At 42.5% G+C, this 18,544-nt stretch overlaps 1 protein-coding gene across 1 annotated transcript; it reads left to right on the forward strand.

Moving 5' to 3' along the window:
* The first annotated feature begins 1,390 nt into the window (after positions 1-1,390).
* atf2 (activating transcription factor 2) lies at positions 1,391-18,272 on the forward strand. Its single transcript, XM_061088399.1, has 12 exons — positions 1,391-1,489; positions 1,886-1,958; positions 2,813-2,909; positions 2,989-3,107; positions 3,214-3,339; positions 4,010-4,188; positions 4,899-5,013; positions 6,431-6,541; positions 9,612-9,854; positions 10,080-10,286; positions 13,040-13,145; positions 16,373-18,272. Exons 2-12 carry the CDS (start codon positions 1,911-1,913, stop codon positions 16,576-16,578), a joined length of 1,557 nt encoding a protein of 518 aa, XP_060944382.1. The 5' UTR covers positions 1,391-1,489; positions 1,886-1,910; the 3' UTR covers positions 16,579-18,272.
* The last annotated feature ends 272 nt before the right edge of the window (positions 18,273-18,544 follow it).

Consider the following 18,544-nt stretch of genomic DNA (forward strand, 5'->3'; position numbering starts at 1 on the left):
GAAGCGCAGCAAAAAGCGGTCCGCCTCATTTCCTCGCCCATGTTCGCAGCGAAATGCTGGGTGGTGGAACAAGGACACCAGTGGACACAGGAGCTGGGTCATGGGTAAGTTTGGCAGGCTGTCGTGTTGCCAGGACTTCAACCACCTATTCATTGCACAATATCTAATATGTCAATTTAAAAACAAAAATGAACCATAACCATTTCAAATTAAATATAAAAAAAAAAAATTCAATTCAATTTTAAAAAAATAATAAAAAAACTGCGCGCACATCCTGCGCAGAAGCCCATTGCGCAGGAATTGCGCTCGCAGGTTGTTAAAATCTCACCTAGGGTGCCAACATTGCCAGAGCCGGCCCTGAGTATATGTATAATTGAAAAATGAAAAACAATCAAATGTTTATCAAAAGCGGCATAGAATGACACATACACACAAAAAAATCTTCTTCCGTGAGTGGATGCTTGGCAAGGTAGAGTGGTCATTCGCCCACAAGAAGGTGGTTCAATCCCCACTATTCCCCGTCTGAATGCCAAAGCGTCCCTGGCAAAATACTGAACCTTTAAATTTGGCAGAAATTCAACCATCTATTCATTGCACAATATCCTACACTATGTAAATTAAAAATTTAAATTGAAAAAATAAATTAAATTAAATTGAAAAAATAAATTCATTCAAATTAAATGAATCCTGCGCAGTTCACGTCTGCGCAGGAAGTGGACCATGAATCCTTTGATGCTGAGCTGTAAACAAACAACTCCACTCCTGCATTAAGAGCGAGCGAAAACCAAGGTGAAAGGGTCAGTGCTCGGGCCCTAAAATAAATAAATAAATGAAAAGTAAATTTTCACCACTTTCTAATTTTCTGCAAATTTTGGTAAGAATTTGAGCATGTTAAAGCCCTCATGAAGCCAATTAATTTGCCTGAAAAATAATAATAATCCTTACAATTTCAGTGCCTGTCAGTGCTTGGGCCCTAATAAACATGCATAACAAATATGCACATAAACAATGGAAATATAGAACAGTGAATAGGGCTTATATTAACAGCCTCATTTAAGAACTGCAGATCTGGCTCAACACAGAAAATAGTGACAGCAGTGCAGTTAAATATATAGTCGTGTAGATAATTATTAATTAGAAGGAAAAACATAAACCCATTTTATATAACGTTCATATAAACGAGAGAAAAGAACAGGGGGGGGGGCAGTCAAACTAGAAAAAACTGAATGCTAATGACCCATTCGTGTGACGTTCACGGAAGTGCCCGAGCTGTTCTCGCGATACTTTGGCTCTGCCGTGGGATTTGGAAGGGTAGTGGCTGAGGGTAAGTGAGCACACAAACAATGCGTCCTGTCTGAAACATGCTGTTAAACACTGCGTCCGTGTCACTGTTCGATCCCCGAGCTCCGGCACGACACGACGGCCCGGGACAACCCGCTGACACGTCCCGGGTTGGACCAGAGATCCAGCTCCAAACATGGCGACGGGTGTATGTTCACAAGGGGGCTCGGGCTGTTGCCCCCCCCCCTCTGTTTTACACACCTTACAGGGCTGATGTGTGCGGTGTTTTCTCGTCAGGTTTACAACACGTACACAACACGTGTGGTTCAGTGTGTCGTTGTTTAGACTCGTGTGTGTAGCAGAATGAATGGAGGTGGGGGGGCTCCGCGGGTCTTTCCGGTGTAAACAACCGGAGCAGCCGCCCTTCATCCACACGCTTTGTCCAGAACCTGCGACCTGTCACCTCCACGCTGTCTGATCCCAGATGTGCATGTGCTGAATGTCATCTCAACAACAATTGTGTCAGCGTTTAGTTTGTTGACACATTGAAGCCTCCACGTTCTCATTTGTGTGTTTATCTCTGGTTTGTCCTGTTTGCTTCCAGGGTGACACAACACCAATCCCTTAATATGAGTGATGATAAACCTTTCCAGTGCACTGCTCCTGGCTGTGGACAGGTACGTTATCACCGGTAACACAAACTCTGCCACTGTTTCACATTACTCTCTGTGCACCTGATTCACATGGGTGGGGTCAAAGGTCTTGTTGACTCTCAAGGTTCCTGCACATGATGACACACATGGCAGCTTCACGGTGTTGTGTACAGAGAGGCTGACACCAATCAGGTCTCATATCAGAGCACTTACAAACACAATGTTTGTTACTGAGTTCATGGTAATGGATGAATGGATAATACACATTTCATTTAAGATCATGCACAACGTGGGATGTCCTGCAGCCTTATTCCTAAAGTCGTACCACAGAGCCACATACCCTTTTGTTGCATGTCGTACTCTTCTCTATCTGACTTTGTTCCTTGTTGAACTTAATAACTGTAAATGTCTAAGGATCAGTTTGAAATTTCATGTTGCAGTATCATTGACTCTTTCTTTAATTTGAAGACTTGTTGAAGCTTCAAATTTGACAGTAGTCCTTTCCCAGGCTGTGTCCCAGGCTCAGCAGCACTAACATAATGTAGCTTTGTGTAATACGATTAATTGAAGCAGACCTTCCTGAATGAATAATTGTTTTACACTGTCACTTTTGAAAGATGGAACTAGTAACTAATTTGTAATTCTCAATAACTTGCCTGACACAGATCAAATCAAGATAGAGTTCTAAATGTGTTAGTATACATGATGTTGTAATAACCTGGTTTTCTTCTCTGTTCTTGTTGCTTGTTCTCACCATGTTTTCTCAATTATCCATAATCTGTTCTTTTTCTAACTTTAACCAAAACTGTTTTGTTCTCCAGACCTTATTCATGTACATCATAATCATCCCATCTGTTTTCTTCTCTGACGTCACGCAGAGATTTACAAATGAAGACCACTTGGCCGTCCACAAACACAAACATGAGATGACCCTGAAGTTTGGTCCGGCCAGGACCGACAATGCCGTCATTGCTGGTAAATGTTCTTGAAGTTGATATATGTTGGTGTAATTGATACTTTTGTCCGGTGCACTGAAGGTTGTCCTCCGCCGCAGATCAAACCCCGACACCTACCCGCTTCCTGAAGAACTGCGAGGAGGTGGGGCTCTTCAATGAACTCGCAAGTCCGTTTGACCACGACTTCAAAAAAGCGGCTGAAGATGACATTAAAAAGGTTCTTCTCATTAAACCTTGCGGCAGATGACCTGACACCTGTTTGTTCTATAATTTCCATCTAGCGTCGTCCATTACTGACGTCTTCTTCCTCTTCTTTTCTTTAGTTACCGCTGGATTTGTCACCTCTTGCGACGCCCATCATACGCAACAAAACTGGGCAACCCACACCTATGGAGGCGCATGGAGACAGCCCTCTGCCTCACCCTGAGTCCACCACAAGTGAAGACAAGGTAACGTTTTAAATAAACTGGTACACGGGTAAGTTAACAAGACTTTTCATTAAGGATATTCTCCTGCTTCTGTGATTAGTATTTTACTCTGGAATGAGCATATCTCCTGGTATGAATATTCTTCTGATGGGTGTTCTGGTCATGTTAATTGGACTTTGACTGAAATAATGTTATGACTAACACTGTTGTGTAAACTAGAGATGTTCAGATACTGATACCAGCATCGGAAACGCCCAAGATTCTGCTAAAAATGTTTCATTGGGCATCAACAAGTACGCAAATCCATGTTCTGATTTGGTGCCACTTCCTCAGAGTGCTTTAAACTGCAGCTTTTTCACCAAACACCTTTTCTCAAGAGCTAGAATCTCAACAATTCGACGATATTTCACGCTAGAAATTCCCATAAGTAACATGGACATCTCTCTCCAAAAGGTTTAACCTGAGTATCAGGATCGGTTATGTGAGGGGAAAAATGGTATCGGAACATCTCTAGTCTAAACACAGAAGAAATACTAACAATGCTGCACAAACGATTATTTACAATTGGAGATATTAGGTTGATTTGATTTTAAATTTGATTTTGTCACTTGAGGAAAAGTCAAATATCAGCATCATCATCTGGTTTTGGTGAAACACTTCCTGCAGCTAAGGTGTTGTATGATGTTTTCAGGACTTATCTTTGCGGCCAACCTCCCTGCCAACATCCACTATAGTCCATCCTGCCTCCCTCCAAGTCCCCAATGTACTTCTAGCAACCTCAGAGGCTAGTGTTGTAATACAGCAAGCTCTCCCATCGCCAACAGCTAGCTCTGTTATTACCCAAGTCCCATCCACTAATAGACCCATAGTGTAAGTAACTTGCAATGTCAATTTTTTTTTTTTTAAGAATCGTAGTTTTTAAAGAATTCATCCTTTTCCTTTTTGTTTTTTAAATGATTTTTGTGCAGTTTTGTCTTGGTGAGCTCATATTTCATGAAGCATGTGCTTGTTTTTTTATTTGCAGACCTCATTGGGCAGATTTTCAAAAACATCAGTGTTGCTCAAATATGGACGTTTTCCCCTGATAATCATCACGATCACACATATTATATATTGTTGTTACTTTTGCTTTTGATTGATCCCTAATATTCCTGTTAATTGTTATGCTATGTTATGACAAAAGAGATTTTCCTTTTGTTTACTATTCTGGTGATAAAATCACAGATTGAATTTGAAAACTGTTATCAGAGTTTAAAGATTCATTGTGATCTAAAAGAAGTTTATGCAGATATGATTTGCGGAAATCTCAGCAAATGGTCTGCGAAGTCCATATATGAGCAGAAGTGATGTTATTTATTGAATCTTTTGTGGCAGTAAAACATGTTCTTTTAATTAATCAATGCAAGAAGTGTATTTACTTTAAGTCTGGTTTGATTTGGGTTTTGGGTTCATTTTACTCCCATCGCTTGTTGCCTGAATATGATTTTATGTAAGTTTGTTAATCGGTAGCCGTTGTGTTTTTTTTATCACAAAGTTGTCTATTTTCCTCACTTTGCCCCCCCCCCTCTTCTCTCCTTCAGCCCAGTGTCGGGCACCTTCCCTGTGCTCTTGCAGCTGCCTAACGGCCAGACCATGCCGGTTGCTATACCTGCGACTATTACAAGCTCAAGTGTACATATACCAACTACAATCCCAGTGAGTTCTCTGCTGGTCATACCGTGTTAATGTTGTGATTTCCTATATGTTTAAAAACTGGATTTTAGTCAGCTGGGAAATTTTGAAAAAGTCTCGTTCTTTGCCTTTTGAACATATAGCAACATAGTTACTAAATGCATCTTGTGGGGAGTGTTTGGTTTTATAGGCACTAAAAACTAACAAACTAATGAACTTAAATATTTGTTTTTTATCTTACTGCTGGAGTCCATTGTGCAGACCAACAAACTCACTGGACTGTGTCAAATCATACGCTTTGCTGGGCGCCAGTTTGCTTGTTTGTGCATCCTGGAGATTTAACATAAAAATACAAATCCCTTCCATGGGAATAACAGCTTTTGACTCACGTTTTGAATTTGATGTGCACAGAAAAGTACAAACATCAGCAATTTTGCAGTCCTCCACATGTGATATTCAAAATAAACTTAAGCTTCAGGCGTGATATTAAAAATCTCTTTTGCACTTCTTGGACAAAGGGACTCTTTACAACGTTGGCACCTCAGATTTGGCAGTCACTTGAAGCAATAGAGGTTGAGGGAAATAATGGACTGTGGAGTACGACTACATCACTGTGACAAGAGACACAGGAGTTGGCTGAGGCACAGCAGGCTCCATTCCAGGATACTTCACTACTATTTGTCCTTGTACAATTAGAATTAGCTCTCTTAATTTCTGACAGAGCAGATAGATGATGCTACTAATGTGTTTAGCAAACCAATCATAACTGCAGCCATAACAGCGTATCAGCATATCGGAAACATATTGTAAATGAGAGTCCTGCTGGTGTTTTTGTGAACTCCCTCATGTGGAAGCGTGTCTTGTTGTACACTGTAGTCCTGATTATCTGTGTGGAACACTGAGCAACACATGATTATCTCCTGATAGCTGCACAGCGGGGAAAGAACCGATATCTTCTCAGTCTGTGGGGATTGAGAAAGCTGTTGACAAGCAAAGCAGTGCAAAAGTAAATGGAGAACATGGGCCACCACTGGGCCTCCCTTTCCCCTCGATCATCTCCTCCCCCCTTCTTCGTTCTCTCCCTCTCCAGCGCTCCCCACCTCCCTCTCTCTTATTGTCTCACTGTGAGGGGAGCCTGGCTCTGCCCTTCCGACTCGTGTCTCTCCATCCTCTCTTCAGTTTCCCCGTCCATATGCTCTCACGCAGACAGGCGGAGGTTCATTAGCGTGCACACTGCATCTCCATGTGGCGCTGCCTCCTCAAAATAACAGGCCATCCGACCTAATGAGGCTGAGATATGAGGAAACTATGAGAGCCTGCCGCGCCGTTGTGTGTGTGTGTGTGTGTGTGTGTGTTTGTGTTGTGCCGCCTGCCTTTTTTACTGCCGTAGACTAATTTTCTCTGTGCTGATCTGATTCTCTGTCTGTGTCTCTGCCGTCAGCTTGTCAGACCTGTCACCATAGTGCCTAACGTCCCCGGGATCCCAGGACCTCCCTCGCCACAGGCACAGCCACAGCCTCAGCCTCAGCCCGTCCAATCAGAAGCAAAGCTGGTATTTATTATCTCTTCCTTTACATCAAATATTATTTCTGTGTTGGAGTCCGTTATTTCCCTTCTGAGAGCGATAATAACAACCAAAGTAATGAGAGAGCTCGACTACAAAGACATAGTTGCCGTCTTTGACCTGATTAGGGCGCCAGAGGAAGCTTGGGTAAGCAGTGTGCTCGATTTTTAGTTACCACCCCCCTTTCATAACAGTAATGATTTCAATAATCAAATCTTTGTTTTGGTTTATTAAGCAAAAGACAGACATCTTGTGGTCAGAACTTCACAAATAATAATTGTAATTTTGAAAATAATAGCCTACATACATTTTTTTCCACAATTTACATGAGAAGATTCAGGTTAAAGTGCTTCTCCAACAAGGTTAAAAACAATGCTAAGCCAAAAATGTACAATAATTGAAATATTAAAAACAACATCAGTAAATCCATTTGTGAGAGTTACTTCTCATATTTGTCGCGCGTGATAATAAACTGAATATCTTCAGACATATGTGACCCAACAACACATGTGAATGCTTAGCTCGACTCTGAGGCATTTCTTGCAATTTCCTGACGACACAATTATTAAATGATTACGAAAGTGATTACATATTAAATATAAACAAAAGTATTGATTGTAGAATAAATCTGCCGTTAAAAATCAAGTACAAGAACTATTTCTGTTTGAGGAGAAGACGTCACAGCAGTCCTGTGAGCTCTTGAAGTCCTCCTACATAAAACATGGTAGTTGAAGGGGGGGGGATATGAAGTGTTGTGAGGTAGATCAGTGGCAACGTGATGAAACACGGATCACAGAACCTGTAAGTGTTCCCAGCATGGTCTGTCTGTGGAAATTAACAGATAAACCAGGGAGATGAGCTGTGTGTGTGTGTGTGTGTGTGTGTGTGTGTGTGTGTGTGTGTGTGTGTGTGTGTGTGTGTGTGTGTGTGTGTGTGTGTGTGTGTGTGTGTGTGTGTGTGTGTGTGTGTGTGTGTGTGTGTGTGTGTGTGTGTGTGTGTGTGTGTGTGTGTGTGTGTGCTGGGAGGGAAGGATTGATTCTGACTGGTGAGAAGGAGGGAAGGGAGTGGGAGGTGGGGGTTGTCGAGGATCATGGGGTAACGGAGAAGACAAACGCGGAGACAGCGTTGTGCTCAGCACGCCGTCACCGGGGCCAACTGGGGGGGGGGGGGGGGGGGGGGGCTACCAGCGAGCGCCAGCTGGGGGCATCCTGGCACACGCTCAGCGAGGCACATTAAGGCGGCCTCACCCTGCATGGAACCTTTTGTTCAGCAGAATCCTGCCTGACCTGCACCCCCCCCGCCCCCCCCCCCCCTTTACTCCCAGCACCTCCCACCGCACTGAGCTCATCAGCAAACACCTAATGAGCCCGCGTCAAGAAAACAGGCCCGCGCTCAACCTGCCCGCCCCCACGCCCCCACCTGGCTCTCAGGGGGCGTGGAGGCGCCACTTTACAAGGACTGATGATGCTGCAAAGACCACAATAATGATAATTAACTTGCTGAATTTAGAAGATTATGCTGTTAATTAGTTGCAAAATAAAGATAAGTAATATAGTAGCAGATGGTTGAATAACACCCATGAGATGGAGGGTTATTACACTGATGAGGTTTCCATGGCAGAGATGAAATATGAATCTGACTGGCTTTTCTCTCGTTCTATGGGCCATTCCAAGAGAATAATATCTTGTTTCTGCCAGAAGAGCTTCTGGAAGGGTATTACACTATAAACTAATTTGGTAGATAGATTGCTCTGGCAAAGGTAGTTGTTAGAATAATGTGCTCCTCTGTTTCCTCATGTAAATGTATTCCCTCTCACTTTGTTATTGCTTCGAAAGGCTCATTCACTTTCACCTTGTTTGCTCAGTGCTTGATGCTGGAGGAATTGGCCTGTGAATCATGGAGACCAATCTGCAGAGGAACAGTTTCTGTGTATGTGTGTGTGTCAAATTCACTCAATGTTGGGGAAAAGACAAGGTTTTTGATAGTTGGGCTCATGTTATGTTTCATGGACACCACACACCTTTTGAGTGTGACACATGTTTGCATTAGACACCTTGTTGATTTTCTTACTTTCTACTTTTTAACGTTCTTCACTGTTTCCTCTTGGCTTACTTTCTTTATCGACTTATTTCATTATTTTTTATTTTTTTTTATTGTGGAATCTTATTTTATAACCTTAATTTTGAGGAGAATCCCTATGTAGTTGTAGAAGGAGGATATTTTATGTATTCTTAAACCCGTCCTTGTTAATAAAGTCAACAGTGATACATCTCTCTTCTTTTTCTCTGCTTTGAGCTCAGTAGTTTCATTGAAGTTGGTTCACAAAGTGCTGGTGTTATTCATTTTTTGGAACTTCCCTTAAAAATGAATAACATCTTAACATCCCTTAACATCTTTAACTGCATTTTTTTTTCAGCATTTGAGAAATGTTTTTAAATTTCCTGCGTTTAATTTCATGCTCTTCACGACAGCTGTAAAAAGACACTTAACTCTTCTTTTACTTTTACTTTTTATCATTCAGTGGCTCAGGTCTGAATTCTCAAATGTACACTTTGGTTTTCCGTTGGTCTCGCTGACAGTTGAATATCTTGCAGAGGACCACTCAGGAGATCTGTGCTATAATCGCATCCTGTGGATTTATTTCTCTGAGGGAAATGGAAACGCGATTAAAACATGTCAGGACTCAGATCAGGGAATAAAATAATACTAAAATTTTTAAAAGTATTACAGCTTTAAAACAATAGCAATGGAATAATAAAATAGATGGATTACAAATTCTCTTCTAGGATTAAAAAAGTTTTTTTTTTATATGTTCCAAGAAATTATTAATAAGCTGTCATGGTTTCTGCAAGAATACAGTGCCTTGAAAAAGTCAACTTCAAAAGTCTTACCTTGTATAGTCTAATGTTTTAAAAATATATTGAAAGATAAAACAACAAAAATTATCCTAATATTAACTGTCCTCACATAATTGACTCAAGTGTTTTTCCTGTATGAACTATTTCTTTGCAGGAACAGTTTAACATTTGTTCCCCCTGTGCTTGAATTCTCTTCCAAGACGCTGGAAGCCACATTGAGCCAGCATCTTCCTCAGGTAACCAATGGAGATGGCGGTGAAGTCCAGAGCAGCGCTGTCAACCACACGGCTGCCCCCCCGTCTCCTGCACCGACTCCAGCTCCGTCTCCAGCTCCAGCCCCAACCACAGCCGTGGTCCTAACTCCTGTTCCCCACCAGCCCACTATCGAGGAACCCCCCCCTCCTTCTCTTCAGCAGCCGGCCACCTCCACCACAGAGACACCTGTAAGTGTTCACTACTGCAGTACACACGGATCAGTCTCTTCTCAGGACAGTGTTGCACCAGTGTCCCAGAGATTATTGTTGATTGATTTATTTGTGTATTAGTGTACTTTCAGAATAACAAAATACTGACTGCATTAGAGCCTTTTGTAAGCACAACAGATGTGGTGTTTTTAAATTTAGATTTGATCGTAGCTCTTCTGTGTGAATATTCCTGTTTTTGTGCAGGCTTCCCCGGTCCCCCCTGCGCCAAACCCTCCGATCACGGGGGGGCGGCGGCGCAGAACCACGAGCGAAGACCCCGACGAGAAGCGGCGCAAGTTCCTGGAGCGTAACAGGGCTGCAGCTACTCGCTGTAGGCAGAAGAGGAAGGTGTGGGTCCAGTCTCTGGAGAGGAAAGCAGATGACATGAACTCCGTGAACGGACAACTACAGGTGCTTTTTTACTTCTGACCCTCACTCGCTGCATGTAAACACAGCTGCTCACAAAGTGTCACTTTCTCTCTGTACGCTCGCCCACGTCTGTTTATCATCATCTGCTGCCGGCACAAGCATGTGCACACAGACTTTTCCCTTCTGTGGTGATGAAGTCATTAAAGCCGATTAAGAAGAGCTGTCATGTGACAGCAGCAGTGTGTGAGCCCTTTACATCGATATGTCCCTGTCAATAAAGATGTATCCTCCAGATGTCAGCTGCACACAAGCGTGTCTTCGCTTCTGTCTCAGCAGTTTACCGAATGGCCTCAAAAATCTCCTAGGGAAAGGTGTCTTTTTGAACCTTCATTTCGCTGGAAGCAATTAGGATCTGATGCTGACAAGTTCGAAACAGTTCATGTATCTGCTGTCTCTGTTGATAAGTGTGAGCCGGGGGTGCAGCACATCGGTGTTCCAGACAATTAAATGAGATGTGGTGTTTATTTGCTCACTGTCTCATTTTTCTATGAAAGCAGAGTAAGATGTGGAAGGTGGAGGAGGGGACAGACGGCACAGGGGGAAAAATGCTGTTTGTGTCAATATCTGGTTCACAAAACAAGTTATCACCACTTGTCGTGGGTGCACCAGCTGAGAATTTACATAAATATAGGTAGAAGAAAGAGGAAGGATGGGTGAGTGAATGGGGCTTTAAACAGTAAGATCATCGCTGTTAACTACAAAGAAGAGAACAACATGTGGCGGAGAATAAAAGGGCTGCTTTATATGAAGGCATTAATCAGCAGTGCCGTTTTTGTAAAAAAGGAACACGCTGACACGGCCCAGCTGATCAGTGAAACTGCCTCTAATGATGCACAATTATTTTAACATCATCCTTAACTGGCTTTTTAATGAGGTGTCAGACCAAGCAGCTCACAGGGCTCCCAGCGTTACCCGAGGCCCATTTGCTCAATTTTGATTAATTCACAAAGTTAGAAACAAGTGAAACTCTCAAAAGTCCAACGTAGCCAGGATTTCTACATTCTCTGTCAACGTCAGTTTGATGTGACTGTAGCTGGAGCGTTGACGGCAACGTTACTGTCACGGTTTTGGACTTCATCCTTCGGTTAGGTGATATTGTTGATGCTTTTGTAAGTCAACCAAACACTATTCTCACGGCTAAGCTGTAAAGCAGAATGTCTTGTTTTTTTCACGTTCAACCACTGAAACAAGATTCTGTGTACGAGTCCATTGTGTGGGCTTCTCTCGGGTTAGTTGCACAGGGAGTTGGAAGGAACGCCTGTGTTTATATTGGCTGTAAATGGCAGCAGTCGTGGCAAAAGCACTGTGAATGTGGCGTTGGCTTCATGTGGTCCGTACGCTTCTTCCAGCTGTGTTTTAAATCTGCTTTACAATAACTCAGCGCTGCCAACACCAGCAAGACTAAACAGATGGAATCAAATGAATTGGCTGCTTTTAGACTAATAGGTTAAGCTGCCCATAGTCCTTTTAAGGAGGAGCGAAGGAGCTTAAATCTGCCATTGGGTGTACCGCGGGCCCCTGGCCGCTCTAAATCCAGTTAAAGTCACCTTCAGCGTAATGTGGCTCCGTTTTTACGACATGCAGAAATCCTCTGTTCCCCAGGGAGCCGTAACGACACGACTGTGTAAATCTCTGCAGCATCTACAAAGTTGCAGTGACAATCCGAACAGCTCAGCTCTGACAAATGTGCTCGGTCGGTCGGCAGTGAAGGCCCATAATTATTGTGTAGGAAAAACATAAATGAAGAAGTACATCATACTTTATTCTGAATTCATTCACTGTGCTGTTGCCTCCCTGTGTTTGCTCTTCCTTAGGAGACTAAATACGAGTTTAATGTGCAGTAATGAAGTGCGATGTGTTCGAACTGTACAAAGGTCTCAAGTATTTCACCCTTTGATCCCATTAATAACTTGCATTAGTCAGAACATACAGCGATTCATCTATAGACGACACAGAGCTACATTCAAGCTGTGATTGGCTATTTACTGTACTAAGCATTTACAGTATACACACTATGAAGGGTTTGGAAATTAATTATGCCTCCACACTGGCTACAGCTACAGCCAGAGCCGGAGGTATTATGTTTTCAAGTTGTCTGTATGTCCTACTTTTTGAATGAGACATCTTGGGAATGGTGAGCGGGAATTTCTTACATTTTTTGGCGGCTGAACTAATTAAAATGGGGTGTTCAAAGGTCAAGGTCGATGGTATTTCACAAAACATTAAAATGCACCCATTGTATACTCACCACTCTGCTGATGGAGGGGTGGGTGAAGTGCTGCAGTCCACAAAACACTTTTGGAGTTTCAGGGTTAAACAGCGTTTCAGCCAAAACTAATGCAATTGAAGTAAATGGCGACCACGTTTTCTAACAAGGAAAAACATAAAATGCCTCCATACTGCTCCTGTGGTGTCATCCAAGTGTTCAAATACACATTGTTTGTTAAATATTCGACTCCGTTAAAACTTTACTAACCAGTGTGTGTACTGTATATAACTAGTAGATGTATCAACTGATATATTGGGATTGGATATGGGTAGCTGACAAAGATCGATATCAAGTACAGGTCCAACTCCACCTCAATCAAAAGGTTCAAAGTCATATTTTGATTCCCACATGAAATCTGACTGTTTGAACTCTGAGCTCACATCATCTGTTTGTCTTCTCGTCTTCGTCCGACATGCTGTAGTGACCGTTTCATTCAGAGCCGCTGTGCGTCTCCTCTCTCCCGCAGAACGAAGTCACCCTGCTGAGAAACGAAGTGGCTCAGCTGAAGCAGCTTCTCCTGGCTCATAAAGATTGCCCTGTAACCGCCATGCAGAAGAAATCTGGCTATCACAGTGAGTAATGCTCCATTATTCTCAGCCCGAGGCTTCCAGTGAAATGCTCCTGAAATGAGCTCCAGCTAACCACTAGAAGGACACGTCTTACTTATGGCCCAGTGGAAAGAGCTATTGTCGTATTAAATCCCCCCTTTTTTTAACAGAAAAAAGTTTGAAGAAGTTCAGATATTTATAGGCTGTGTTGTTTTTAGACAAATTCTGACTGGAGGCAGCGGCAGAGATATTTCATGAGGCCGCAGGTGGTAACTGCAAGAAAGTAATTGTTTGTTCATTTGACACCAAAATAACCATTTGTCAGATCAAGCTATATATCCCCTGTGGATGAAAATGAATGTCTTTATTTAATACGGTATTAAAAATATAATGTTAAACGTCTTCAGCTCACACGCCACCATCGTCCTTATGAATACTTGAATATACGAGAGCTTTCTGCCCATTACTGCCTCTTTATTTAAATTCCTATTGTCAGCCTGTACTGTGCGTGCTCTCATTTAGAATTATATCACCTATATTTCTTCGTTTCCCGACACCGTGGTTCTGTCAACCCGATCCCCCGCTCATAACTCACCTTCCCTCACAGATGAGCCCGTACCAGCGCGCCGCCAGCCACTTTCCCCGCTCGTGCTCTAAACACCTCCGCTGACTTGTATTGACAATGATTGCCTCTGAAATAAGTCCATTAAAGCAGCGAGCTCGACAGGACTGCGGAGCGTCCTCGGGAGGACGTCCACCAGGCTAGGCTGTTCATTATGCATCCCTTATTGCCAACCATTGACACGCTGACACACGTCACGTGCATTATGGGACTGATGGTTTCCAGGCTGGAGTGGTCCGTCGGAGCCGGGGTCCCATTTAGTGTCGTCGGGATTGTTTTTTAGCAGGAAGTATAGATGAATTGGGTCATCGTTCGCACCTGTTTCTGCGGAGGACGTGTTTCGAGACCTTTTGTGAAGAATGATATTTGGAGCACTTTTTTATGCAGTTCGAAAAAAATGTAAGAACCTCGTCAAAAATCGGCCAGTTCATCAGACTGGTTCACGATGACAGGTGAGAAAGATGGGCAAAGAAGGAAAGCCGACTGATGTGACTAAAAAAAAAACTGCTCTTAATCTGTTTTCTTTGAGGTCAACCACAGTCCAATCAAATGAGATCAAATCCCCCCTGATTGACATCTATTATGTTTCAAATGTGCTTCTTGCAATAGATTTTTAACTGAATGTTATTCAACACTATTGATTACGCAAAAATAGATTTGACAGTATTCAAGTTAAAATGTAACTGTCGATGTTTAAGTCAGTTTCATCAGCTTTGCAATCCCAACACGTGTTACCTCCACCAAGGACATTATATTTATATTATATTGTTTGGTGATTTCTCATGGCTCTTGATGAGAAAAGCAGGTATGTTCAGGTGACTGGTATGGTACTGGTATGTGCAATGTGGTGCAGATCCAAATAAATCTGTCTCTAGCGAATTCAAATGTGTTTTCAGAAGGGGGCGTTGTTGAGCATTCTACCGCGAGCCATTCTTGTCAAACTCTAATGATTATGCAAAACTAGACATTATAGTATTTATGTTGTTGAGGTCAGTTTGATCAGCTTTGAAATGGCAACACTTTGTGTATCAAACTCCACGAGAAGCCACGCAGCTATTTACCTCGACACAGGAAGCTTCCTCACTCGCACAGATGTGAATGAGAGGCAACGGTTCATCACTGTTACTACACTGAATTTACTTGTATAATTTTGTTTCTACTTTAATTCTAAATTTAATTAAATTTAACTTTGCCTTTAATTACAGTAGTACATATGGGGACCTGGTCGGAACAGAGTCCACCACTGCAGCAGGACGACTCAAGCCTCCCTATGAGTGCTGCCCCAGATATATTTTATAGTAGATCAAATAGTGACTGGAGCTACTCCACACTCTTCCCCTTGTCAACTGTATAAGTGCCCTCCAGGGGCACAAGCGCCCCCTGGCTGGGAATCACTGAAATAATCTGTCTCTCTAATTAGTCAAACACATTATTTAACTGTGACTGATCCATGGCTCTCACTCATCTAAAGGCCTCATCAAGCTCTCAGTTTGTCTGAGAGTTACACATCCCATAAGGCCACACTGGCCTCCAGACCCGGTAATACCCTTCATCGTCCTGACCAGGCGGAGCCCTGGCAGGTGGGGGGAAATTACCCAGGCTGCCCCGCAAACAAGCCAGGACATGCTTGGAGCTGGCACGCCGAGCCGTCCATCTGCTTTTCCGCGGTGCCCACTTCAGGAATCAGGAGAGCAGAGAGACGCTCCGTCTGCCCGGGGAACCGGGGTCTCCGAGTGTGAGCACCGGCCAGCCCTTAATGTCGTTAGGAGTGATAATGCTCACTTGAACATGGAACTAAACCACCAAGCTGATTTATTCCGAGGTTGACCTTCTGCGTAGTAAAGCAGCGTGGTGGTTTAAAGCGCTTTGACATTCACTTGCACTAAATCACACGGTCAAAGTGCACGTGAAGCTTCTAATGTAAAGACACGTGTCCCGTTCTTTAATTGCTTCTTCTTGTTACCGAATCGGTATTTTACAAACTCAAATACGAGTCCCAGTCATTAATTACAAAGTGCCACACCAAGTGACTTCCTATCATTAGCAATATTAATTATCATAGTGCTCCTTATTCCTTTATGAAACAGAGCATGAGAGGAGAATCTCTCGTTTTAGCTTTTTCCTTTTTTTCCCCTTTCTTTTTTCCATCCGGATCCAATTAATTCAATGCAACTGCCGAACAGCTGGTGGCATTTCAACTCCAAGTCTTCCCGACTCTCCAGTGTGAGCATCATTAAAATCAGGTGCTGTAATCATCTGTCGCTGCAGCAGTTGGCAAGGTAACAAAAAACAAATGAGAACGCAGTTAGGGATGGGAAACACTGCCACATGCCCCCGAATGCAACGCACCCTTATGATGTGGGTTTAAATTGACATTGGAGCTTTAATTAAAGGAAGGGGTGCACAAGTAGCATTATGGGGATTAATGGAACGGTTTGTGTACACCACACGCAAATGGCTCTTTTACATGTGATTAGGCCGACATGACGGCGCTTTCCTAGAGCCGTTCTGGATCATATCGGGTAAACGCCGTTAATTAAAAACAGCGGGGAAACAGCGGTGTAAGAAAATCCAGACACTGTCGTGATTTAGTTGCTGAATTTCAGTTTTTTTTTCTCTTTTTCTACAGTTTCTGACAAAGACGAGAGCTGCGAGGACATGTCCGTCCCCGGCAGCCCCCAGAACGAGGCCATCCAGCACAGCTCCGTCAGCACCTCCAACGGGGTCAGCTCCTCCTCCACGACCCCGGCCGGCTCCGCCCCCTCCAGCGCCGGCACCATCACGTCCAACCAGAGCACAGAGGAGACCACCCAGTCTCAGCCGTCAGGGAGCTGATTGTCCAAAAAGTGCGTCCGAGCGGCGCCACCGGAGCGCCGCCGCCTCTCCTGTCTCCGGCCGACGGAGCAAAACCATTCTCTCTCTCTGCTTCACTTCTGTTTTCTAATTTATTCTTTATCGGTTTGTTTCCTGTTTGGTCCGTTTTGTCCTCCGCAGGCGATGCTTCTTGATAATGCAAATGTTTCCTCTGGTTGATGAAGACGAAAGTTCAGGCACTTTAGGTGTAAGATGTAAAACACATGGATCAGAAATGTTTTTGTATTTGTGCGAATTATTCATTAATTATCTATCCATTTATTTTTTGATTTGATTGTCCTGAAGCGGTCAATCAGTTGATGGTTGGAGTCTTTACCAAAGTGTGTGGTGGCTCATTTGTAATAAGTTTGCTTGTTTGTTTCCATGTCTTTTATAAGCACTATCTTTGTGATATCGTAGACAACAGTCGCTTTTTTTTATAATTAGCTTTTTCCATTTTGCACATTTAGAGAGAATTAAGGGTTTACGTTGTTTTAGGCACAGGCAGCTTTTTAAAGGTAGATTTAAACGCTGCCGCGTTACACGGATGTAAACGGACAAATCGGATCTTGTTGTTTTCGTGAGAGCAGCTGTTGTGGCGTTGTACAGTTTGAATGTTGGAGCTCACCTCTGTTTGTAAAAGAGTCTCCGGGTGAGCCGCTAGTGTTTGTTCTTTCATTGACATTCCACCTGTAGTCTGATTGTTCCTGAAGCAGTGATTGTAGGATCGCAGTACTTTTCCATTGCTCAATCATGGTGATGTTGAGTTCATTCAGTGCCATTAACATTTTTGTAACGACTTCTCTACCTTTTTTTTATAGCAGTTCCAGTCGGGCGCCGTCCTCTCAGATCAAAGGTCTCATATAGATAATCTCAGAGTAGAGGAGATGTCCAGCTTTTATATAATGTCTTTGCTTTATAACTGTTTCTGGCTTCAGTGTCTCAGGCCATTCTGCTGTTTTCATGATCGCAACAACATTTCTAGAAAACATTGTAAATAACATCACTGACACATTGTACATGATCTTTCAAGGTGTTGTGTACTTTTGTCTTTTTTAAATAGGGTAGATTCAGTAGCTCTGTTTTATCACAATAGCTCTGTTAGTGATTAAAAGGTACTGAACTTTAGGATAGACATCCTGGCTTGTTAAATTATTATAAATGAAAGCGTTCAGATGTGAACTGGAGTCACATCATTTATATTAGAGTAAAACTACTACTGCTTTGTATAAATCGTGAAAGTTTCTTCATCGAAATAATCTTACGAAGCAAATTACGCCGTGAAGTCAATTTGCCTTTTCTCTTAGTCTGTACGGACTTACTACTGTGTAGTTTCACAACAAGCTAACACCTTGTTTTCATAAAGTCAGTTTTTTCATTTAAATCTACTGTCGTGTGCGATCTGCATGAGATAACAATTCTCTGCGAGAATTTAACTGTTTGTCCGATAATGTCTCCGTCAGATTAAATATCTTAAAACAAGTTGTTTCGACTTGAGCTGCGGCTCGAAGTTTGTGAAAGCTTTAGGTTTTTGTTTTTTTTATTTATTGACCTTGGCTTAACCTCTAAAACGGGCTGTGATACTGTGTTGAAAGTGTTCTTGTAACTTGTGAAAGTTCTGTAAAAAATTTGACTTGATAAGTTGTTGTAATAAACCTTTTAATATCTCTTTAAAATCCAGTTTGGCTGCTTTTAATTCTCCAGGTGGATTTTATATCGCTTAACTGTAGATCGAATGAAATATGTGAATGTTTTAAACTAAAAAACTGTTTTATGATAAAACATTTGTTTAAAAACCTGTTAATGTAAGTAATGGATGAGTCCAAAACACATGTTTTAACTGTAGTTATAACAGGACCATGTTGTTCTGTAACTTCTGTAACAAAGCATGAATCCAAGGTGGATTGAGATAACTGACGCCAACACGTCGCTGGTGTACACAAATATT

Source organism: Limanda limanda, chromosome 16 (assembly GCF_963576545.1).
Source record: "Limanda limanda chromosome 16, fLimLim1.1, whole genome shotgun sequence".
Taxonomy (NCBI): domain Eukaryota; kingdom Metazoa; phylum Chordata; class Actinopteri; order Pleuronectiformes; family Pleuronectidae; genus Limanda; species Limanda limanda.